General features: G+C 44.8%; 1 protein-coding gene across 4 annotated transcripts in view; it reads right to left on the bottom strand.

The window, feature by feature from the left end:
- Positions 1-25,472, bottom strand: part of WWC3 (WWC family member 3) — a 253,016-nt gene that overhangs the window by 95,547 nt on the left and 131,997 nt on the right. For all 4 annotated transcript variants that reach the window (XM_075589397.1, XM_075589399.1, XM_075589400.1 and 1 more), the window contains exons 4-5: positions 7,831-7,907; positions 3,405-3,484 (exon numbers count right to left, since the gene is read on the bottom strand). In XM_075589397.1, coding sequence (XP_075445512.1) covers positions 3,405-3,484; positions 7,831-7,907 — 157 coding nt within the window. The remainder of the gene's footprint in view (positions 1-3,404; positions 3,485-7,830; positions 7,908-25,472) is intronic.

Raw genomic sequence — 25,472 nt, 5'->3', positions numbered from 1 at the left:
GTTTTGAGTTAAAACATCTATTGAAAACAAATCTCACCAATTATATCTTTGCTCTTTTCTATTTGTAAAGCAGTATGTTTAATAAGTTTTATTTTATATTGGCAGTTTTTTTGTCCTTAGATCTCTGGATCTCCAAAAAGACCAAATTCTCACAAGCTATTTAAAGAATAAAAACTCACATAATTTACATTTAACATGTAACCCCCCTCCTCTCGTGCGGGTTTTGACTACTAAAAGTACATTAGGAGTTAACAGTAGAATAGAAGTTAAGCTCCACACAGTGGAGACACAGCAGACTGTGTCACAAGATGTATAAAGGAGAGGAGCATGGGATTCTGAGAGAGAGTTCCAACATGGCAGCAGAACAGACACTCCATAGGTTAGAGGTAGGGAAAATGTTCCCCAAAGAATAGTATAGATCAAGCCCTATTTTATTGTATTTCGGATAGAGACAATGCCCAATCAGTTAGGATCCTATTGCATGGCCTTATAAAGTAAAGCATGACCCACTAATGGGAATGCATACGTGCCCAGCGGCAGATTTAAAAATCCATCGCCTCTAAGCATGTAGCTGTTGCGGCCGCCTCCTTGCTGCCGCCCCCTCCTCCTTCTGAATGACAGCGTCAAATGACACCGCGGACATCACCAACGTGATGTTGGACTGCGTCGCGTTGCCATGATAATGTGATGTCATTTGTATGTGTAACAGACTGCTGTGTGTGCATACATATAGCACAGTATGTACAGACATGACCTTTAGCACTCATGGGAAGAGAGTTCTCGCGTGTCAGTAGTGACTGAATAAAACTTCGGTCTCGGTTTAGGCCACCGCTAAGTGTCCCGAACAGTTGCATAAATTTGTATTCACGCAACCGTCTCTCTTTCGGTGTTCTAAGATTATCTTTGAGTACAGTATGGCCACCTTCAGATCGTTCATCTTATGGCCAGAGTCAGAGAAATGTTCACCGACAGGACTGTCTCTTGTTCCACACACAGCTGTCTCTTACACATACAAATACTCTATGTAATTCCATCCCTATATACCAATAGGGACCACATAGTATCTACACACACTTTTAGTAATGCAACACCCTCTCACATTTCCACACCTACCCACACCATTGATATACACTCCCACTCCACACACCTTTTTTAAAGTGCTGTATACACTCTCTGCTCTTTATTTATTTATATTTACATACTTACACACACACACACACACACACACACACACTCTTACATCACTCACATTCAGGGACTATTTAACACCGCTTAGTCATAAATCGCACACTGCACAGGGGGAGGGATGGGCTCTAGTCACATTTCAAGATGTTTTTGAGTAAACCCCTTTGCCTGCTTTATCCATTGTAACATCGCCGGAAGAAGAGATCAGTGTATCTCGAAAGGTCGCACAAATAAAAGCATTTCGTTAGCCACAGAATGGTATCGTCTATTCATTTTTGATTACTAAAGCCCGGCTAACACGGTACTGATATATATATGGGTGACTGCATTCCAACAACAAAATCTGCTTGTCTGGGTGCTCGATATCAGGCTATAATAACAGCAAAGAACAATAGGATGACACTGACAGGACTTGTACAGAAGTGAAGTGATGTGTATTCAAATAAACTTCACTTCTCTTCTGTACAAGTTCTGTGTGTTCGTTCTCTCTCTCTCTCTCTCTCTCTCTCTCTCTCTCTCTCTCTCTCTCTCTCTCTCTCTCTCTCTCTCTCTCTCTCTCTATATATATATATAAATGTAGCCCCGGGTTTATTTTTCACTTGCTGACCCCCCTCCGCGAGTGCCGAGTGGTCGCGGGTGCAGCCGGAGGTAGCGACGGACCCGCCGGCACTTCGCGAGGGTGGGGGGCCAGTGCAGGGAACGCTCTGCATCCCTGGAGCTCCGGTGGCGTTCCCGGCTAGCGGGGGCCGCCATGAAGTGTTGCGCGAGCGTGCGCGGGATCGCGCATGCGCAGATAGGGGCAGAAAGTTAAGGCAGCCCTTAGAGTCTCGCGCGAGTGCAGGGACAGCCCAGGGACGGTTGCGGCGGCCATTAGGCGTTCGCGCATGCGCAGGGCAAGTGCGCACGCGGCCCCAATGCTATAGCAGCCTCCTGGGAACTACAACTCCCAGGAGGCATAGCGAGGGAGACACCAGGTGTCTCATAGTGGCCAATGAGGGCCAAGGATTCTCAGCCCAGGAGATTGATACTTTTCGCGGGCTCAGAGCAACGGCAGTTGGAGCTGGGAGCAGGAAGGGGAAGGAAGGGTGCAGGGTGCGAGTGGCTCCTGCACCAGGTGAGGATCCCCAAGTCCCAGGCAGGCCCCAATCCCTGTTAGGGCAGTGGGTAATTGATAAGGGTCGGCCCGAGATAGGGAGGCTGCCCTTAGGTGTGAGAGTGTGTGCAGCGTGTGCGGTGTGTTTGGGCTGCATGTTGTTGCTGCAGGTTGTTGCTGCGAGGCTAGTGCTAGTTACAGTTAGGACTGGGACGAGCGAGGGGAGTGGGACAGGTCATAACCCCTGCAGGCCCATAGGAGTTCCCCAAGCCACTGCAGGTTGCTGTACTACAGGGACAGGCCCTAGGTTAGGGTTCCTGTCACGTTAGTGCCACTTAGATAGATAGGGACACAGCGGCTGCTGCTGTTCCTGGGAAGCGGTTCGGACCCACGTTGGGGTCCGCAGAGACTACTCCAGAGTGGGACCGCCCTGACGGTCCACGTGCAAGGGGTTCGGTTGGAGGATCAGAAGGAGGCATCGCCCGACTGATCCTTTGTGAAGAGTTGCTGACCCGAGCACCGGAGTGCTTGGCAGGTATCATACAATCATACGTGCACCACCGGGCCCTTAGCTTAATAGTGACTGCGCAGTCACCCACGATCTCTGCAAGAGTGCGGGACATTGGTTGGGGATTCTTTGGACACTGGGTGGGATCACCTGGTGTTGGGGAAGTGTCCTGCGAGACGTCGCAGTAGCTAGTGTTTCCTCCAGAGAGGGACACCCGTCATTCTGTGCAGGTTATGTTGTGTTATGTTCTCTATGCACGTTAGTAAAGTATTAGTTATTATCTATACAGTGTATGTGTGTTGTTGTATTTCTTGCCCAGGGGAATCTCACATCACGGGGATCCTGGGTAAGTGGAGGCGCTGCGCTATGTAAATGTATAAGTATTACCCCAGGCTCCCAGCTAGCGGAGGCTCAGATCTTCTGGAGCCGCAGGTTGAGTACAGTACCAGTAGTCCCTTAGGAAGGTGTCAGAAAAAGGGCTACATATATATAGCACACAAAGTGTCAATGTTAGCAGTCTCTCCCTTGCTGATGACCATTTTCTGTAAGTAAAAGCTGGGTTAGAAAGCTCTTTGCTGTCATTGCTATGCAAAACTCCCACTGTAACAATGAACTTACTCTTGTAACGTCTCCACTCCCTTTTCTTTGTATTGCAATTCTTGCTTCATCTGTGTCAGCTCTCGTTTTAATCTAGAAAGCTGAAAATAATTAAAAAATAAATTGACACAAATATACACCACATTAGCAAATGTACAGTACTGTCATAGAACAATTCTGTTTGGCTTTCAGATATTTTCAAATAACAAATGTTTCATGTCTCCATATATCTCAAACTGCGAACCATTAATAATAATAAACAAACATATATTGGGTGATATTTGTTTTTATTAAAGATATGTAAGATAAATGTACTTAACTTCATAACATTTTGCTTATTTTCATGTAGAATATTTAAACTGGAACAATATAGAGATTTAGATAATGTCCCATCTTGATCACATATTTCATTGTGCAATTTGGTGGTTTTATTGGTATATTTTATTGTTTGACTATGAGTTTTAATAGAAATTTGTCCGTGTCATTTGGATGTGGTTTAATCACAGCAGCAGTCTTTCCTTTATTAGAAGAAAAGCATAGTATGTACAGTACTGTATGTATGTATGTATGTCTTTATTTATATACAGTAGCAGAAGGAACAGAGGGCACAACGGATTTTGCAAATTCAAACTCATTTATTGTGCCAACACAACGTTTCGAGTTTGAATTTGCAAAATCCGTTGTGCCCTCTGTTCCTTCTTCTATGTACCCAGGACTGACTGCAGGCTTTCGTTCTAACAGTGGAGCACCGGTAATTGTATCATTTTTCTTTTTTGAGGTGTGCAGCATTCCTCTCTTTTATTTATATAGCGCCATTAATGTACATAGCGCTTCACAGCAGTGCTATATAGCTCCTTATAAAAACAGAATGATATATTATGTGGCATCTGTTTTTCTGCTGTTTGGAGTTAGGCTTTTGGGACTACATTTAAAATGCTTTTAAACATATCTCAGGTCAGTGGTTTGCAAACTGTGGTCATTGTAGTGTGGTTGTCCTCCAAACAATTCTTATCTTTCAATAGTGCCATTTCTCCACATTGCTAATCGCTGAAAAAGGTGGTTTATGCCAAGGCCAGTACATTAAAAAATACACTAGGTACAGTATATACCACATCAGGAAGAGAGTAATATTCTGTATCTCTGAATACATTAGACAATGGACATGCTGAAAGAGTCATATTATGCACCAAAGTCAGGTTGAGGGTGCGGCGAATAATTTGATACTTTTAAATTGGGTTTTAATTAATTGGATACCATTATATTGGGGTGGTTTTATCAATGTGATACCATTACATTGGGATGTTTTTGCGTACTGTATACAGATGCAGCGGCCGTTATTCGAACATTTCACGGAGCCGTTTTCGTGTGCGCCTGTGTTTATCACAGTTGATTTGTTTGAATTTCATGGATTCTGTTTCTTTGGGTGCAATTCTTCACGTATCCGTGGCAGAAATGAATGAATTGTAAGTACAGTACTGTGCTACTGTGTTAATTTCAGGTGTTTAAAAACCAGAGCACTAAAATGCCACTTTCTGCACTCGCGTCTTAAAGTGGTAAGGTTGTAAGAAATCACGCACCATGACATGGGTATTCTGAGGTATACAGCACGAGAAATGTTCGAATAACGGCCGCTGCATCTGTAGTTATGAGTTTACAATGCTCTGTGTGTCTCTAGATAAAAATGTCCTTGAATATACAGAGGGAAGGGGTCTACACAGCATAAGAAACACTATCAAAAGACAGGCGTATGTCATTTATTTTATTTATATATATTTTTGTCCATTTCTTTTTGTAAACCTTGGGGTTATATTTAGATAGTAAACACTGATTAATGTATAGGAAAGGCAAAATGTGAACAATGCAAAGATTAAATGAGAAATTCTAAAAATCTAGAGAAGTAGCGGCTCTGTGAGTAAAGACCCTGAATCTGTAAACAATGACACGGAGTTTGAAATAGGGGAACCTGGTTTAATTCTTGGTATCGGCAACTTGGGCAAGTCACTTTAAATCCTTGTGCCTCAGGCACCAAAATCATAGATTGTTAGCTCACCTAGCCAGGCACTGTGTCTGTAATAATTCCTATATGCTGCGTACTGTGCACTATACTGTAATTGTGAGTACCATTGGGAGAAAAGCACTATATGAAATAAACTTTATGGACTATGCAGCTAGGAAAAGAATTGTCCTTACATTTATGAAAAACAAATACAAATACACAACGCAGGATTTCTGTATTTGTTTTCCATAAATGTTAAGCCAATTCTATCCCTAGCTGCATACTCCATAAAGGTATTGAAGTACAGCTCAAGCCCGTTATAACGCGATCCGTTACAACGTGAATCCTCTTATAACGCGATGCAAGCGTGGCTCCCAATTTTCGAACTTATGAATACTTTACAACACGATTATTGGTATCTTAAATACAGTATTGTACAATGCATACAATTGTACATTATTTCTAACGCGATCCGCTTATAGCGCGATGTGATTCTTTGCACCCCAAGCACAGCGTTATAAGGGGGTTGAGCTCTATATAGTGATACTGATACATTTCGTTATAAGGGTAGGTGCCAGCTCACCTACAGTAATTCTGTATGTTAAATAGTTTTTTGCAGGTGTTTTGCCCATCCTTGCAGGTTCTGTGGCAATTCTCCAATTAGCAAATAGGTATAAATCATCTCTGCAGTCTGAAGTCCACTCTCCACTAAAGAGGCGGTGAGTGTCTATGACTGACATAAATAAGGGGTGTGTGTGAATGTTACTACTTTTCACTAAGGAATTTGTGCACTCACAATTTTCCTACATAATGCTAAGGGAACATTGTTTCTGGTTTTGCCAGTTTTTAATTGCACTGAATCACAGAAAGCATAAGGCTTCATTCATTTAACCCTTCAGGCACTTTCACATAGTTCACTAAGTTCAGTACACAAAACAATAAGAAATATTATACATTTAGTGTAAGTACCTGCAGAAATTGAGTTTATCTTGACGGGGGGTAGCAGGCTTGAATAATTTTTTGATCAAAACATGCAACTAGATTAGTCCTTTGTTATTAGACTTAGACTTATAAAAATTTTTATTTTTATTTACTGATCAAAATGTAGAATCTAAATAAATTACAAGCAAATTTGGCAGGAGCACAGCATTTGTGTATTTGTTTTCCTTATTCTATGTAGTCTGATGCGGCAATTCAGGCTGTTTACGGATAAAAATCTCTGTTGAAGTAAAGAATTACCCCTGTAGGGCCAGATGCCAAAATAAACTTAGGCTGACCTAGGACACATCCAAAACATTTTGAGTGCAAGGAGATAATACTAGCTACAGGTGTGAATTCATTGTTCTCTTTGCTCCGTTAGGCTATTTCACCCAGCGCTAGCCTAAATTACCATCAGGTTACCTAGTCACTAAAGAGAATAAACTAATGTTAACCCAGTGCTATTCCTTGAAATAACGCATGGGTACATCTGTCCTGCCATTAGTGCTAATGATATACAAAAGTGGCCTTCCCCTTAACACATGCATTAAACGCTGTTCATTTTAGCACAGGGATTTACCGACAGCTGTAGCAAGACTTAGCGGCTTCGGTGCCACGGATACTCGGGTTGACGCGAGCAGGTGTTCGCAGCACTGAATGATTACCACTGCGGGTGGTCCCATTGAGAAGCATGGACCCCTCCGTAGCGGCAGACACTGTCTCCAGCACCGCAGAATTTTGCTTGTTCGTCCATGGCGCTGAGGACAGTAAGTCATACTACACCTGTCAAGTCTCTCTCTCCCTCTTCTCCTCGCTCTCTCTCTCTCTCTCTCCTGTCCTCCAAAACCCATATGTTAGGCTCTGGCTGGAACTAACACCACCAATAGGTAAGACGGGCTCTATTTGAAGCTAACGCAGGGCAGTGCTAATTTAACCTGACATTACGCCTATGCTAATGATTTCAACAACGACCGTTGTTTTTGCATAGATTTACCTTTGTAGATGTGCGTTAAACTCAGGAAAAATAACATCCTTTACTAATTCAGGTAACCTAACGTTATTTCCCCTGATTTAACTGACCTTAATGTATCTGGGCCATTGCATCTACAACATACAGTATTTACATACATTATATATCTGCACATACAAAAATAAAAGCTGTATAGTTATTTATGTACTACATTATATACAGTAAGTACAAAACTGTAACATGCATCACTGATGTAAAAATGATGCAAAAGCATTTTAATGCAAGGAAATAATACCAGAGACAGATGTTGTGAGTTCATTGTTCTCTCAGGTGTGATATATTTGGATACACTGGGATATAATGCGCCAACACGCTCAGTAAATCTGATGGGAACTTTGTTATATTCTGTGATTTATACTGGATATTGGATATTGTCTGGGGGACAATGCCACAAGCAACAATAGGTCTATAAATATTTATACTGTATGAGAGTTTTAACTTACCCTGTCCCGACGACTTGCAATTTCAGCCTTAATTTGGTATGGGTCATACTTTGTGTTTGCTGAGAATCCAGAGAATGCTAAAAAATAAAAAAAAATGAATGAAGATTAATAAAGATGAGACGTCAACTTGAGAATCATGAGACTATGAGCAACATAACCCTATTGTCATTTTAACTTTTTAGATTTACCAATAATTGACCCTCATTTGATGGATAGAAATAAGTCGGCATCATCTATAGCAGGAGTGCTCAATTCCAATTCTCAAGACTCCCCAACTGTCAGGTTTTTAGGATATCCAAACTTCAGCCCAGGTGGCTAAATCTGTGGCTCAGTCGAAGCCTCTGTGAAGCAGGGATATACTCAAAACCTGACCTGTTGCGGGAGCTTGAGGACTGGAGTTTAGCACCACTGCTCTATAGCACAACTTAATAACAGTATCAAAGATGAATAGAAGCCCAGTAAGAGCCTATCTAATTACAATCTCATTTTGGAACACATTTAGAAAATTGCATAATTTTTTGGAGCACAGATGCATCAAATGTAGAAAACCATTTATTTTTTTTACATCTGGTACATATTGTTAGAAGACAGAAGTTACAGCACCTTAAACTTGGCAGATTGTTTAAAGCAAATTGAAGCAAGAAAAAGTGACAGCGGCCCAGAAATTGTTACACACTATTTTAATCTGTGTGTCGTGTAACCACCCCTTTTGACATTCCCCAAATTGAAATCTGATGTACATGGGTCAGAAAGTAGAGCAAGGTGTATAACACATGGACGCAAAGAGATGCAGGGCCGCTGACAGATGGGGAGAGCCGGGACAGGTGTCCCGGGCCCTGTGGCTGCGGGGAGCCCAGCTGCCGGTCCTCTCGTTGCTGCCGAGCCCGGCTCATCCAAGCTGCGGGCCTCCCTCACTGATTGTCCATGCCAAGCTTCTGATGCTGGTGCACACCAGGCCTCTCTTCCGGTGTGCACTGGTAAGAGAGGGAGACCTGGCGTGTGCCAGTGTCAGAAGCTTGGAGTGGGACAGTCAGTGAGGGAGGCCCGCAGCTGGGGGAGAGTCGGGCACGGTGGCGACTACAGGACAAGCAGCAGGGCCCCCCGCAGCCAGGCATGACTACAGGCAGGGTTGCCACCTTCAACTGAAGGCTAACCCGGAGATGACATTTTTTAGATTTATCTTTTTCTTATATATTTATTTTTCCTTCGGCTGTGGCATTGTCTCCCTTTATCCTCCCTGCATTCTCCCTTCAACGGCATCCTCCCCTCCAAATGCCGTCAACATGGCTGTGCGACGCGAGCGTCCCGTTGTTATGGCAAAGCTGTACCATTTAATGCCGCGCAGACATCTTGACTTGATTTGTAGGGGGAGATGCTGGAGGATGCCGGGAGAAGCCACCAGACGCAATCCGGAGATTTACGAGGTGAACCAGTAGCCCGGAGATACGCGGCCAAACCCGTAGTGTCCGGGTCAAACTCGGAGTGGTGGCAATCCTAACTGCAGCAGCAAGCGGGGCTATAGACAGCACTCTGACTAAGATAAATGTGAGAGGTTGCAGGGTGCACAGAACAAAAGGGGACCCTTATTCCCCTCTCAAGTATCAACACACCTTTGGAAGTACCAGCACTCTCTGTCTAGACAGAGAGTGCTGGTACTTCCATAGGTGTGTCAATCCTAACTACAGGCCTGAGACCACCCCCCAGGTAAGTCTGTATTTTATATGTATTTGGATTTGGGGGGTGTTTATTTTATATGTATTTGGGTTTTTTTTTAATTTATTTTTTTAAATGTATTTGGGGTGGGTTTTTTCCTTATTTGGGGGTGTTTTTTTTATGTATTTGGGGTGTTTTTTTAATGTATTTGGGCAGTGTTTGTTTCATGTATTTGGGGTTTGAGGGATTTTTGAAATGTATTTGGGGTGTGTCTTTTTTTAATGTATTTGGGGTGTTGTTTTTTTTTTTTAATATACTTGGGGTGAGGTTTTTTTACATATATTTGGGAGTGGGGGATTTTTTAAAGTATTTTGGGCATGGTTTTTAAAAAAAAATGTACTGGGGTATGTGGTTTTTTTTAAATTGTGTTTTGGGGGTGTTTTTTTAATGTATTAGGGGGGTAGGTTTTTTTTATGTATTTTTCTCGGATGGGGTTTTCTTTTAAAATATATATTTGGGGGTGGAGGGGATTTGTATATATTTGGGGCTGGGGGGTTGTATATATTTGAGTGGTGGAGATGTTTTTTTTATATATTTGGGGGGTGGGAAGGTTTTTTTTGTATTTGGGGGGTTGGCTTGTTTGATATGTATTTTGTGGGGGGGATTGTGTGGGGGGGAGGGAAATTATTTTTGATCCATTGCTCATGTTAAATGCCTGATTGAAACAATTTAAATAAAAACAGTTGCGAGTGCATGTTTCTTTTTTAATTAAGAACTAATATTAGTAAATATATATTATTAGTGTAATACTATGTATAACACACATACAGTGAAAATAATATTTTTTGAACCTACATACAGTAATGTAACATCCGTGCTGCATCAAGTACTTTTTTGAGTTGATACATAGCATCTTCATTTTGTGCTAACATTACTATATTTTTAGGGCTTACGCCAAGTTGAACTTGGCAGACAACAATGACGCAGTTTTATTTGATTTTGTGACGCACAGAAATATTATGTTTTTAGTACATGCCATTTTTATCTGTTGACCAAGCACAGTCCATTTTCACAAGAATTTAAGCTCGGTACATGAGCGCAAATGTTTTTACTTTGCTAAATCATGTGCTATTTTCTGCATCACTTTTATCTCCCGTTTCCCAGCCGGTAGACTCGATGGCCCTTGTTAGGCCGAGTCCATGGTCCCTGCTGACGTGCTGAGGCGCAGGGAAAGCGGGTGCTTTCTCTGGCCTTGCGGTTGCTTACCGCACGCGCTGTCAGCAGCCGTCAGGGGGTGGGCCGGGGGCGTGCGCGTCACTGGCCGGGGGCGGGCCAGTGACGTCACGGAGCTGGTTCGCCCTCATTGGGCGAACCGCTCACGTGACCGGCCTGTCTCGCCGGCAAGCGGGGGAATTTAAAATTCCCCTAAGACCTGCGCTTCAGCAAACGCGCGGAAGCGCAGGTGAGCCCCTACTAAAGCCGCTCTAATTGCGGCTGTAGGGGCTCAGTGCTGAGCGGGAGCGCGCGTCAGCACGCTTCCGCAAGCAAGCGCCAAACATGTCCGGGGCCTTAGACACAAGTAGTGCAATTCTAGGGCAACAAAATTGGTACCATAAATATATGAAAGGAAAAAATCTAACTGAAAGCAATGGTATTTTTTATTTCGTACATCTGACACAATTGTTTGCCCCAGAACTGTACCACTTTTACCTTGATATATAGTCCCCTTTGTGTTTGAAGAAGGTGCCGCAAGAAAAGGTTATGCAAAAAACTGGACTGTGCCTAGCTAAAACCTTAAAGGTGCAATCTCACATACTCGACCAGTTGAATTTCTTGGGGCCTCTGAAAGGTGAAATGTTTGTCATACAATTGTTTTCTTTACCCTTACCCCACACAGAGAGCCAATAAAGAGGAGGGGGGAGGTCTTTGGCTGTACAAGCTCTTGCTGATCACACAAATGGAAGCAGCCGGAGGAAATTAAAGTCCCCCCAAGCCTAACTTTAAAAAATAAATAGAAAATACATATGTGTCAGAATTGGGTTAAAAAGGTATCAATTACCCAGATGAGATTCCTTAAACATGTCACTGGAATTACTTCACTTGGGTCCTAGGATTGCTTACCCCTTTAACCCCTGGTGTACATCAAGGGAGAAGGAGTGGCTCAGTGAGTAAAGACACTGAATTTGAAGCAGCGGAACCTGGTTCAATCCCTGGTGTCGGCTCCTGACGACCTTGGGCAAGTCACTTTATCTCCCTGTGCCTCAGGCACCAAAAACATAGATTGTAAGCTTCACAGGGCAGGGACCTGTGCCTGCAAAATGTCTCTGTAAAGCGCTAAGTACAACTAGCAGCGCTACACAAGAACATGCATATTATTATCATATTATCAAGAAAAATGCGACGCCAGGGGCTGTTATAACGTACACTGTACCTAAGTCTTTGCCGTCTGCTTGTTTTTTAGGGGCTGTTCGTAACCTGTGCTTCAGAAGAAGAGAGGGGGTGTTGGCCGGGACAGAGAAAAAATCACGATGGATCCGCAGAGCGGCCAAGTGATGCAGAAGTACCGGGATGGTCCGTGGCCATGGAGGTGCCATGGCCCTTCAGCACTGAAAGGGTTTAGTGAGGTGCCACAGCATCTTGACGTTGTATCAGTACAGAACACTCTGACCGGTTAACATCACAATCATGCATGAATTGGTTACTATTATGGCACTCATTTATAAGACCTTGACCTACCACAAAACTACTGCTCGTGTGGCAGAATATTGTTCATTGTAAGAATATTACATTGTAGGAATAGCAAATATTCATTGATTGTACTGTACAGAGTGACACTTTTATCTTCAGTGGTAGTTGCAGATGTTAGGATTGTTTAAATTAATGGGGGGGGGGATCTCAAATACAGAGTAGAATTTAACATGATCTCACATGACATTGACATTTGTGTTTGTGCAAATCATTATGTTTAGTCCTTCACATCTGGAGAAGCCTGCAATGAATTACAGTATTGGGGTTAAAAGGACAGTTTTTCTGTTTGTCATTGATGTAGTATGTGATTTTATGGGCTAGGAACCAGATAGAAAGCTGTAGTATTTCTAAAAATTGATTTCCATGCTTAGATCTTTTCGGTTGGGTGTGAGAATCAATGAGACATCCATATACAGAAAATCTACTCCACTAACCACGCCATTAAACTGATTTCCCCTCTTGCTTCTAGTTATTATTTATTTATTAAACAGTTGTGTCCAGCCTTTTTTTGGTTAAAACCCCCCAAAAATCTCTAATAGGGTGTCTGAGATCAGATGCATTGAAAGGAACCCCACACCTCTCTAAGAGCACGTCTGAAATCAGATGCATTTTAAGGACCCCAACCCTCTGTAATAGAACAGCAACAGTAGAAGAGAGAAAAAACAGTGCACTGCCAGGGAGTCAGGTGGTGGAAAAAATAAAATTCTATTTATTCAGCAACTCAGTAACATCACCCCAGAGGGTGAGACAAAAGCTCCTACGCGTTTCGGACCGTAGGGGTCATTTACCAAGGAGTATTCATACACGTAGGAGCTTTTGTCTCACCCTCTGGGGTGATGTTACTTAGTTGCTGAATAAATAGAATTTTATTTTTTCCACCACCTGACTCCCTGGCAGTGCACCGTTTTTTCTCTCTTCTACTGTTGATGGACTATCTCTCACAGATTGCACGCCATTTGGATGGACCATGCAGAATCCTTTAGGACAGACGGAGTGGGTAAGATTTATTTCTTCATTGAATTTATGATTTTCATGGATGAGTACCTTTACTAGCACTATTATGTCTCCAATGAGGTCAGACTAGGGTGCTTATTGGCATCCCTGTTTGTTACCTTCAGGATACTGTGTGTTTGGTGATTCACATTTCACATCTTATCGTTGTACCCACTCCATTATTCATTCTGTCAGTTGATCCTGATTAATTATTATGGACATTTATGTCTGAAGTTCCACCAGCTTTGGAGCACCCATTTTGCCATATACTTCTCTAATAGCACGTCTGAGATCAGATGCATTGAAAGGTACCCGAACCCTCTCTAATAGCGCATCTGAGATCAGATGCATTGTAAGGCCACGCGTATAGTGCCCGCGACCGGCGATGCGACGGGACGGGTGACGTCACCCGTCGCTGCTAGCGAAAGTTACATTTCGCTTTGCGGCGGCGTCGCGGGCTTCCGGGCATTTGATTTGTTCAGGGCTGTCACATGAGGCGACAGCCCTTAAAAAATCAAATATTCCCGGCTTCCAAAGTCCGCGAAGCGACGTCGCCCCATCGCATTGCCGCCGTCGCGCTTACTATAAGCGCACGCGGCGGCGGCGGCGGCAATGTATTTGTTTTTGGGCGGCGTCGCGTCGCCCGTCGCGGGCACTATGTACAGATGCATTGTAAGAAACCCCAACCCTCTCTAATAGCGCTCTGAGATCAGATGCATTGTAGGGAACCCCAACCCTCTCTAATAGCATGCATTGTAAGGCCGTGCGTAGAGTGCCCGCAACGGGTGGCGTCGCCCAAAAACAAATACATTGCCGCCGCGTGCACTTATAGTAAGCGCGACGGCAGCAATGCGACGGAGCGGACTTTGGAAGCTGGGAATATTTGATTTTTCAAGGGCTGTCGTCTCATGTGACAGCCCCTGAACAAATCAAATGCCCGGAAGCCCGCGACGCCGCCGCAAAGCAAAATATAACTTTAGCTAGTGGCGACGGGTGACGTCACCTGTCCCATCGCCGGTCGCGGGCACTATATGCTAATTTTTATATTCAAATGATTTAAATTAGCCTATAACAAAGGTATCTACGGTGTGCTCCTTTTTGTGCATAGGTGTCATTCCACGTGTTGTATAAAGGTGGGTTTGGGGAGGTATATAAGCAATTGGGGACCCAGGCCCACACGCGGATTGGAGCTGCACCAGAGGGGATGGACAGAATTGTGTTAGGGAGGTGTATTATTATTATTGTGTGTGTGTATTGTGGTGATGGTGGGGTAATTATTGTAGGGGGGATTGTGTGGGTGGAATTGTATGTAGTGTGGAGGGTTGTAAGAGAGGGAGTGAGAGGGTGAGGGCGGGTTAAAAGAGGGGGCAAATGGGGGCATGAGAGAGGAAGAGTGAGATTAGGGTGATGAGAGTGAGTGAGAAAGAGAGGAAAGAAGAGTGAAAGACAGGGGGGGTAGAAATACATGAGGGGGGTGAGAGCGAAGAGGTGTGAAAGAGGAGGGGGCATGCAAGGCCACCAACACGGGGGGGGGGGGAAGACAGTAGAAACTCTAGTCCTGGGCCCTGAGAAAGCTGTCAGCGGCCCTGGCTACCTCATATGCTCTCTAGACATCAACTTCTTAACTCCTCTTCCCTCATCCTTTATAAGTGTTCATTTATATAAACACAAAACAAAATCCACGCCAGTGTTGCTCGAATGTGGATGGTTATGATTCAGATTGGGAAAACCCTGTGAAGGTAGCCAATTTAAATGGAAACACACATTTCTGTTCTTTATCATTTGTGCTGATACTGCAGTTTCACTTAAATTATATTTTTTCATTTCCACGAAAAGTAAATGGATCTTTATGCGTTATTTATATACTAATGTGTTAACACACACTGAACTCCGGGTCAAAACATGTGGAATGCAGTAGGCTTATATAAAGCATGCCTTTGTTTTACACTTGACTTATGAAAATCCTACACACATTGGCGATTGCCAAATGGCATTCTTAATCTAAAAAGTGGATGGCATTTAGGGAATAGCGCTTTTTAATGAGAGGAGATAACTATTGTACACCACGTGGTAGGGGATTCGGCTCTATAAAGAGCATGATCATGAGTGGCCCCACTTACCTTCTCAAAGCAATGTATCCAAACTTGTGTAGCCCCGGTAAGAAATGGGGGCTATATATCTTTCTCCTACTGGTATAAGCCCTGCTAAGGGCAGGCCGCCAGTAGTTAACATGGGTTTTCCCCGCTTCAAGCCCTGCCCTGAGTGGTGGAGGTAGGCCCCCTGACTCTGTGTGGAAGGCAAGAGACACAGGGGAGTGGCCTGCTGACATCATGAGAGGCAGGGCTGTCTCAATTTAGTTGCCAGTTCCTGGCAGTTGCAGTTCAGTTAGTGTTGGAGTGCCTGACTGGACAGTCAGAGTGAGTTAGCTAGGTTCCTGAGCAGTAGGGCCTAGTTAGCAATAGGTGGACCATATGCATGTGCAGCATAGCCTTGCTCTCTGGTAGCTAGCAGTTTTAAAATTCCCAGCCATTGGTTCATTCCAAAGAGCTCCAGAAAACGCTGCACACACAGACTACAGCTCCACTGGATGCTCTAGCCCCCTGCACTGGGTCTCCTCATTTTCCTTCTGCTGTCTCCCTGTCAGCTCTTCCTTTACAGGGGCTCTGCAAGTCCCCTGTTAGCACAAAGCCTTCACAAAGAATATCAAGTCCAGAATAACTCTGTTGGGAAGGAGTATTTATACCCCTGTCCAAATCAGGTAACGACCAGCTAGTCTGGGTAGGAACAATAGTCCAGGTCTCTGCACACCGTCCTAGATTGATGAGATCTATATAGATGGCGTTGAAGGTGGGCCAGAAAGTCCAAAATGACATGCACCAATTAGGTCATTCCTATCCTTAACATAGTCCACAAGATGCAGGCACAGGACAATGCCCACACAATCCCTTTCGACAGGCAAACAATACAGATACAGCCCTGGGGCTTACATCTTTTTTTGCAGAGCAAGTCAACTCAGATTGTGGTCGAACTCTCCCTGGTTCCTCAAAAAATGGGCCTAATCCCATCAGACCTACAATACCAAACTCTGATGTGATTACAGCTCCTTTCGAAGAGAGTTACATTTGTACATTTGTAGGTATTGCCCCTTAAGATGTATTCCATGGATAGCACATACCACACCTTGCACTTGATAACGTTAATATCGGGCACTATCTGTTGTCTCCAGAAAGCCAGTATCACACACCTCGTTGCCAGGAGGAGCTGGTTTGCCAGTTTGACTGACATTCGAGGCAGATCAGCAGGGAAAACCATGGGTCAGGAGCGATAGGCTCATCTAGCAGTGAGCTAATCATGGTGAACATTTGTCTCCAAACTGGAATGATCAGTGTACAGGACCACCATGTATGTGAAAGGGAGCCATTTGGCCACAGCCCCGAAAGCATTGAGGGGATACAGAGGAATTAATCACGTGTAACTGGACTGGGGTCAAGTACCACTGGAACAGCAGTTTGTAGGAGTTTTCCTCCCATATCCTTTCCTATTCCTCAAATTCAAAAGCATCACCCAATTCCTCCACCCATTTTAGCATACCGTATATGTACATTTACAAGTGGGTTTAACATCTAGGAACAACTAATAGATCCAAGAGATCTGGCCCCCTTTCAAGGGCCTTGCCCTGTACATTAGTTTGAACTACATAGATGTGGAAGGAGATCTTTTGGTGTGGATGGTCATAGCAAAAGGTTTGACCTGTAAATATCTAAAGATTTCGGCAGGCGGCAGGCTCAGTTCTGCAAAGCTGTTAATATTCTCACCAGACAATAGGTCATTGACCCTTGTAGTTTATAGATTTCAATAACCACATAAAAACAGCTCGAAGGATCGGCCACCAAATTCTCCCTGAAGCATTTCCAAAAAACAATGGTACTATATAAAAGGGGTTAATACATATTTTACTGCATTTTCCAGCCAAACACTGTATACCCACTTTTATGCGACCACCTAATTCATTAAACAGGAATCTTTTTTTTTTTTTCAATAGATTCTTTCCATCCATAAACTATTATGTGATTGTACCTCTGGTATAGAAATAATAGGAGACAGACTGATAATCACTAGTATCCGACTGTTTCCCAGACATAAAAACAACCTTTTTTTTTTTTTTACAAGAAATCATACGTTTTTCCTCTTCCTAATATTCCACAAGCAAAATAAACACATATATCACATATATCACCATAGTTAACATGTGTTCTTGGATGTTATTATTTACGTTAACCACACAAATGAAGTAAATATGCTATTATTTAGTCCTGTAATAAAGCCATGAGCATTTAACCAGTGGTGGATTTAGCTTTTTACCACCTGTAGGCTGGGGGGTGGCCTCCTCCTCCTCAGCATACGATGTCATAACGCCGCCAAATTATCAGGGCAACGCGACCTCACGGCCTCACAACACAGCATTGTCATGGCGGAATGTGATGCCACATTGTCATGGCAAAGCAGTGTCATGTGACGTCGCTACAGGCGGGGGCCTGCTACGGAAAAGGTGAGACACACACACAAACAAATTGCCTCCCCCAAAAGTTTCCACTCACAAAAAATTTGCCCCTCTAGGCAATAGCCTACTACACCCTATGGAAAATCCGCCCCTGCATATAGCATCCGATAATAATGTTTCTACATACCACGAGTATAACACTTTCCTTTTTTGTAATGTTGACTATTAAAAGTACACTTACTCTCTTTGGAGTGTCCTGTAGCATTAAAGCAGCAATCCAAGCTGCCATTTTGTTTTTGTTTTGTTTTTTCCCCCCTTTAATATGTGCATCAATACAATCGACACAATGATAAGTAATTAGCTAAGTTGCAGATCTATCCGTTCTCCTATGATCGATCGGGGAAGATTCGGCAGTTCAGTGCAGCAGAAGAGGACCAAAGATGCAAAGTTCTATGGGGAAGATCATGGGACCAGGCAGTCACTAGATACAATTGGTTTACTGCTAGACAGAGGGCAGGGCTCAAAAGGGGGTTTGCCAGAGCCTGTTTCAGAAGAGGAAGGGAATGTGACTTTGTAAATGGTTGCTATAGAAACCAAAAATGCTTGTTACATTATAATACATTAAAAATGTAATTCAGAGTTGTTGTTTTTTTTTTAAAATGCTACAAGTATTTTTTCATAGTACATAACAGATTTATTTTTAAAAAAAAACATGTGGGATATTGCTTGGTCTGCAGCTTTAAATCAGCAATTGACTCTACTGTTCTCGCATAAATATACAATTACACTGCAAAGTCAATTTGTTATTGTTTTTCATCAGCCCCATCCTTTCTTTTAATTAGTTTAAAGACTTCCTTCTGGAGATGAGAGACGTGCAAATGTCTTCAAATGTGCTCATTGACTTCCCAAATCTCTCTTAAATGTTGTGTCATTGCGAGATTTTCTCAAAGTCATCTTGCTCAAACATTTTACCAGCTTCACGTTGCATGGCCAGCAACCAACCTTGCACTGCTGAGACCTACTGTAAAAGGTTGAAACAGCTGTCTGTGAGTAGGTTACTGGCTATGCACTTCCTTAAACCAGGCTGTGCTAAAAAAAACTTGTGTAATACGGCAGTCAAAAGTTTATAGGTGCCCATGTTAAAATGGATGAGAAGTAAAGAGTGACTCATTTGCATGTCATTACCCAGAATCCCTGGTTGCAGTGGCAGCATTGTTTGCAAAGAGGTAATGGTGAAAAGCAGGGTTGCTTTTGTCTGGGACATATGAATGTGCTCACAAGTGGTATTTTTATTTGTACAGAAGAGGGTTTTTGTCACTTTTTTGTACCCACCATAATGTTTTTAATAGCCAATTTCTCTAGAATTTAGCAAACATGGCAACATATAAAGTGAACGTGACCTCAGATTACAGATTATTGCAAATCCCTACCAGAAATATCTGTGCTAAAAATGTGCCTTCCTTGGAGGTTTGAAATGGCAACTGCCATTTATACTCATTAAGACAACAGAGGCTGCCATGGTAACAGTTGATTCCAGCAAATAATAAACATGTGAAAACGTAGCAAAATATTACAATTGAAATAAAAATGAAAAATTAGAAATAGATCAGCACAACATGAGCTATCAAGTTCTGCTATGACTTTATTCTAGTTTTTGGGGGGATTGTTGCTTAACAACCCCTTTGGTTAAGTTTATCCCATCCAGCGGTAAGTGTTTTTGCAACTGTCAGGCAATACCGAAATTAAAACATTTGCTACACATTGGTTTAAGTATGATTCATATGAGCAGCTTTGTGTGCACCTATACAAACTTTCAGCACAAGTTCTGCTTTTAATTGTCGTCTTGGGTGGATTCAATCGTGTCACAAAGATATGGCATCATAAATATGAAACGATAAAATTAAATCTACTTATTTTCTTAATATTGATATCAGTAACAAATTAATTCATTTAATTAATATTAATACTAAATATGATTGCTCTGTGCCTCCTGATTAGACCGATACTAGATATGTATAGGTTTACTATTTTTTGGTCAATGCAGGCTCCAAATTAGTAAGATTTCCTTGCTAGTTTTCAGGATTATAAAACACACAGATAAATGATAACAAAGGATCACACAAAGCCCCCAGTAGTTGCACTCTAACTAGGTGACACTAACAATAATAGTGTCAGCTCAATAGAAGCCAAAAATAGCCAAACCCCTCAGTGGGGTCAACCGCAAAGGTCACACTAAAGTACACAAAAATAATAAAGTATACGACCTGAAAGCATACAGTGTGCGTATGCTTTCCGGTCGTATACTTACCCTACTGTATGACTTGTTCTGATCCTATTTGTGGCCATAAGCACAGTCCTGCTGCTATAGGCTCTGCATGTTGGTTTATTATTCAAACAGCCCTGTACACAGTTCATATGGGACTGTATACCAGATTATAGCATTATTGCTGCTGTTTATGCTATTTAAGCATTAAACATTTAAACATTACAATACACCACCTATCTGCTTGCCTTTATCAAACGCATGGGGATTTTATCTATGCATTTTTATGGTGTTTCGTCGGGTTTTAACTCTATTATTGGTTTAATAAAACTTTATTATTTTTGTGTACTTTAGTGTGACCTTTGCGGTTGACCCCACTGAGGGGTTTGGCCATTTTTGGCTTCTATTGAGCTGACACTATTATTGTTAGTGTCACCTAGTTAGAGTGCAACTACTGGGGGGCTTTGTGTGATCCTTTGTGATCATTTATCTGTGTGTTTTATGCTACTCTCTCCCCTATGCACCAGGTAGCTTTTTGTGTTGTTGTTTCTTTGGTGTTATGGAACAAGAGCCACATTTCTGACTCACCCCCCTCTCTCCTTTGCAGTTTCTGCCTGTCAGATTTTATTCCCAGCTGCATGGAGTCTGCAGACACATACTGTGCCTGCGTGGCTTGCAACAATGTTGCACTCCTTGTCTGCGAGCATGACATCAGTGAGCTGCTACAGCAGTCTCTGAGATCCTCACCAGAATGGGCTAGTCTGCCCCCCCTCCTGTTTGTTCAGACATGGTCTGCCCCTAGACTTTTCCTTTGCCCACACCGCACCTCACTTTCTTTTCAACCCTGGAGACAGTGAGTAAAGAACCTTTCTCTGTTTATAACCCTTGGTGAGGCCATCTCTTTTTACCGGTTCCTAACTAACAATCACCATTACACACCATCCACAAGTATCTGTACCCTGCTACCTTTTCCCAATAAAGTGGAGGAAATATTACAGGACTTGGAGTGATTTAAAAGGGAACTGTGTTAATGCTATCGGGAGCCATTCATACCAACGTGACCCTGGCTTCAGAATAGTAAAAAGAGGACCGTGTGCCTTGGGAAATACACACAGAGGAGCTGCTACCCACAGCCTTTATGCTAAAGATACAAGCGAGCAGCTTACGTAGCAAATAAATAAACAGCAGTCTCTCACCACATTGCACAAGCACGTTGCTACACAGAGCCACAAGCCTCTACACAGCAAACTACCACAGCTTTATGCAAAGACAGTGAGCAGCCTTACTTTGCTAATACTACACAAAGGAATCACACAGCAGCTACTACTCAAAGACTCTATGCTATACAGAATAGTCTCTGCACCCCAGGACAAGCAGCAGCTTCACTCTGCCAGACAGGGCAGCAAGCTTTATACAGCAAACTGCACACAGCCTTGCAACTAACAGTGCTTCTCTCACAATACCTAATTGCCTTTTTCTCTGTCTGAGTCCACCCGCTGCTCAGCCCCACAGTGAGGAGCCAACGGACATCTGTAAGTACAGCTACCCCAACGCTGCACGCTGCAGGACACCGCTCGGCATCATCTGAGACAGACGCCCATCGCTGACAGGTAAAAGACCGCACGCCACACGCACTGGCAAAGGCCTACACACACCTACAGCATGGCAGAACTCAGAGCCTCACCAGACATCACGCAGGAAAGCGATCTCTCAGACACAGAGACCGCCGCGCAACTACAACAGGCGCAGGCAGGCGCAAGGCCTAAACGGACAGTCACACTGACACAAAAGGCCCGCGAAAAATATGAGACTGACATTGAAGCGCACCGCGCCAAATTAGAGTTGGCCTGGGAAACAACCGCACTTGGGGTATGCAATGTCGCCGGCGCTGGCAACTCTGTACAACAGCTCGAGCAGGCAATAACTCAATTAAAGACTGATCACGCACGCTACCAAAGACTGTCAGAGGCATATGCCACTTACCTGGCCAGGGCTAACACCGGTGAAAGCCTGCAAGAAAGAGACTTACAAAACAACATTGACCTTGCACGTGACAGCCGCGTGCGGGCCGCCATCACAGATGCGCAAAGCGTGAGAAAAGAGCTCCTCCTGGAGACCGCGTCACAGCGCTCCAGCGCATCCAGACACTCATCCAGGTCAGCAAGATCAGCACAATCCAACGCGTCCAGCGCAAGCACTAGCGCTACCAAGGCGCGAGCCACCGCAGAGGCCGCACGCGCCAGGGCCGCATACGCTCAGAAAGAGGCGACCATGAAATTAGAAAGGGCCCGCTTGGAAGAGGAGGAGCAGACAGCCGCCGCTGCAGCCGCTGCCAACGCCGCTGCAGCCGCTGCCACCACCACTGCCAACGCCGCTGCAGCCGCTGCCACCGCTACACGGAAGAAAGCAGAGGTGGACGCCAACCTAGAGGCCCTAAATCAAGAAAGAGAAGCTGCTGCCGCCATAGCCCAAGCCGAAGTCCTAGAAGCAGCCGCGCAACAGGACGGCGGGGAGCAACCGTACAGACGGATAGCCTCAGAGGATCCAGCTCGACGCACTGAAGACTACGTAAGGAGCCTCTTCAGTGTGAACACAAGCGCACCATCTCAACACGGATGGGGCGACTCCACAGATACCGAAGACTCGCCAGGACCACGAGGAGAAGATGCTGCTCCATCAATGGCACGTGCTGCCTGGGATAGCCACAGCCACAATAGTGATCCGCACGCCAGCGCGCACACGGATGCACCACCACAGGCTCGCAATCCAGGTACACCCACGCGGGAGAAAACAGCCCCTCACACTGGCCAGCAGCCATCACGCGTCCACGCCAAGGAAGAGGCGACCGCACAGACCGTCCCAGCAACTACCTCAGAACGGGGCAAACGCGCCGACGTCTCAGGTCTGACAGACATAGCCAAGTACATGATCCGGCGCGACTTGGTGCACGCAGGACTCATCAGCTTCGACGACCGCCCTGAGAACTACCGGACGTGGAAGTTCACGTTCAAAGACGCGATCGACAGCTTGGACTTCTCAGCAAGGGAAGAGCTCAACCTGTTAGTTAAGTTCTTGGGGAACGTATCCAGGGAGCAAGCGCAGAGACTTCGGACGGCAAACGCACATCAACCCCAAGTAGGTCTGGACCTAGTGTGGGAAAGGCTAGAAGAGACCTATGGCAGCCCTGAAGCAGTCGAGGATTCACTCTTCAAAAGAATCGAGAGCTTCCCCAAGATCACGAGTAAAGACTACTCGAAGTTACGAGATCTGGGAGACCTGCTGCAAGAACTGGAGTCCGCAAGGAAAGACCATTCCTTAATAGGTCTCAACGCCCTAGATTCAGCTCGTGGAGTGAGACCCATCCTGGAGAAGCTACCCTTCAACCTCCAAGAAAGGTGGCTTTCACAAGGTTCCAAATACAAAAGGGAGAAGCAGGTTGTCTTCCCCCCATTCTCATTCTTCGTGAGCTTCATCTGCGAAGCGGCAAAGACAAGAAACGACCCCAGCTTCGTCTTAGGGGCGCAAACCACATCCAGCGTTAGCCACCCGAGGAACGAAAGGTCAACAGCAAGGCACAAGGACTCCAGAACACCCATCTCGGTCCACAGGACGGACGTGCCCCCTACGACCCACGCGAGTCCCAGCCAGACGGCCGACAGGGACAAAAAACCAAGGGACCTTAACAAAGAATGCCCTATCCACAAAAAGCCGCATCCACTTAACAAGTGCTTCGGATTCAGGATGAAACCCATAGAGGAGCGAAAGAACCTACTCAGGGAATGGGGAGCCTGTTTCAAATGTTGTGCTTCCACAACTCATTTATTCAAGGACTGCAAAGAAGCTATGAAATGCACAGAGTGCGATAGCGACAGGCACATAGCCGCCCTACACCCGGAAGCTATGAAGCCCAAAGCAAGCAAAGCCCCTAACCCTCCGACAAAGCAGGGCGGGGAGGAAGAAGTGGGAGACACCCCCCCCCCGACGTCAGTAGCATCCAAATGCACAGAAGTATGCGGAGAAGGAAACGACGGTAGATCTTGCTCTAAAATATGTCTGGTAGCAGTGCACCCTGAGGGACAACCCCAAAGAGCCAAACGGATGTATGCAATCATCGACGACCAGAGCAACCGATCGCTGGTCAGGTCAGAATTCTTCGATATGTTCGGCATACAAGACAGTACTTCTCCTTACACTCTCAGAACGTGCGCAGGGCGAATGGAGACTACAGGGAGAAGAGTGAATGGCTACACCATATGCTCAATAGACGGCAAAGTGAGCATGCCCCTTCCCACACTCATCGAGTGCAATCACATGGCAGAAGATAGGACTGAGATCCCCACGCCAGACGTGGCGCGACACCATCCCCAACTAAAAACCATTGCCGATCATATCCCACCACTAGACGAAGATGCCCAGATCCTGCTGCTACTTGGCAGAGACATCATGAGAGCACACAAGATCCGCGAACAGCGAAATGGGGACCACAACGGCCCAAGCGCCCAAAGGCTCGATCTAGGATGGGTGGTAGTTGGAGAAGTATGCATAGACAGGATACGAGGACCCGACAACGTAGGCGCCCTACATACGAACTTGTTGGAAAACGGTCGTATATCCCACTTCAAACCTTGTCCGAACCACTTTCAGGTCCACGAGAAGCTCGAGACCAAAAGGAACTACGGAGACGCGCCTGTGGCAAGAAAATACCCCAATGACCTAGGGAGTACAGTGTTCCAGACAACAAAGGACGACGACAAACAGGCGCCATCAATGGAAGACAAAGAATTCTTGAGGTTAATGGATAAGGAGCTCTTCAAGGACGAATTGGGCAGTTGGGTGGCCCCACTACCTTTCCGCTCGCCAAGAAGACGCCTCCCAAACAACAGAGACCATGCTATGTCTAGGCTCTCTTCGCTCCGCCGCAACCTACAAAGGAAACCGGAGACCAAGGAACACTTTGTGGCCTTCATGCAAAAAATCTTCCACAGTGGCCATGCAGAGTCGGCGCCCCCACTGAAAGAAGGCGAAGAATGCTGGTACCTCCCGTCGTTTGGCGTCTACCACCCCCAGAAACCTGGCCAAATCCGAGTGGTATTCGACTCCAGCGCCCAGCATCAGGGAGTCTCCCTAAACGATGTTCTCCTCACCGGGCCGGATCTGACAAACAGTCTTCTGGGAGTGCTGATCCGCTTCCGCAAGGAACCTATCGCCGTAACCGCAGACATTCAACAGATGTTCCACTGCTTCCTTGTGCGAGAAGACAACCGTAACTACCTAAGATTCCTGTGGTACCAAGATGACGACATAGAAAAGGAAATCACGGAGTACCGCATGAAAGTACATGTCTTCGGGAACAGCCCATCACCTGCAGTGGCAGCCTACGGCCTCAGAAGAACGGCCCAAGACGGGGAAGCAGAGTTCGGGAAAGACGCCAGGAGCTTCGTCGAAAGAGACTTCTATGTGGACGACGGATTAAAATCAGTTCCC

The sequence above is a fragment of the Ascaphus truei genome, chromosome 3 (genome assembly GCF_040206685.1).
Source record: "Ascaphus truei isolate aAscTru1 chromosome 3, aAscTru1.hap1, whole genome shotgun sequence".
NCBI lineage: Eukaryota > Metazoa > Chordata > Amphibia > Anura > Ascaphidae > Ascaphus > Ascaphus truei.
Note: the sequence above shows the minus strand (reverse complement) of the source record. Positions and strands in the feature narration are given on the sequence as shown.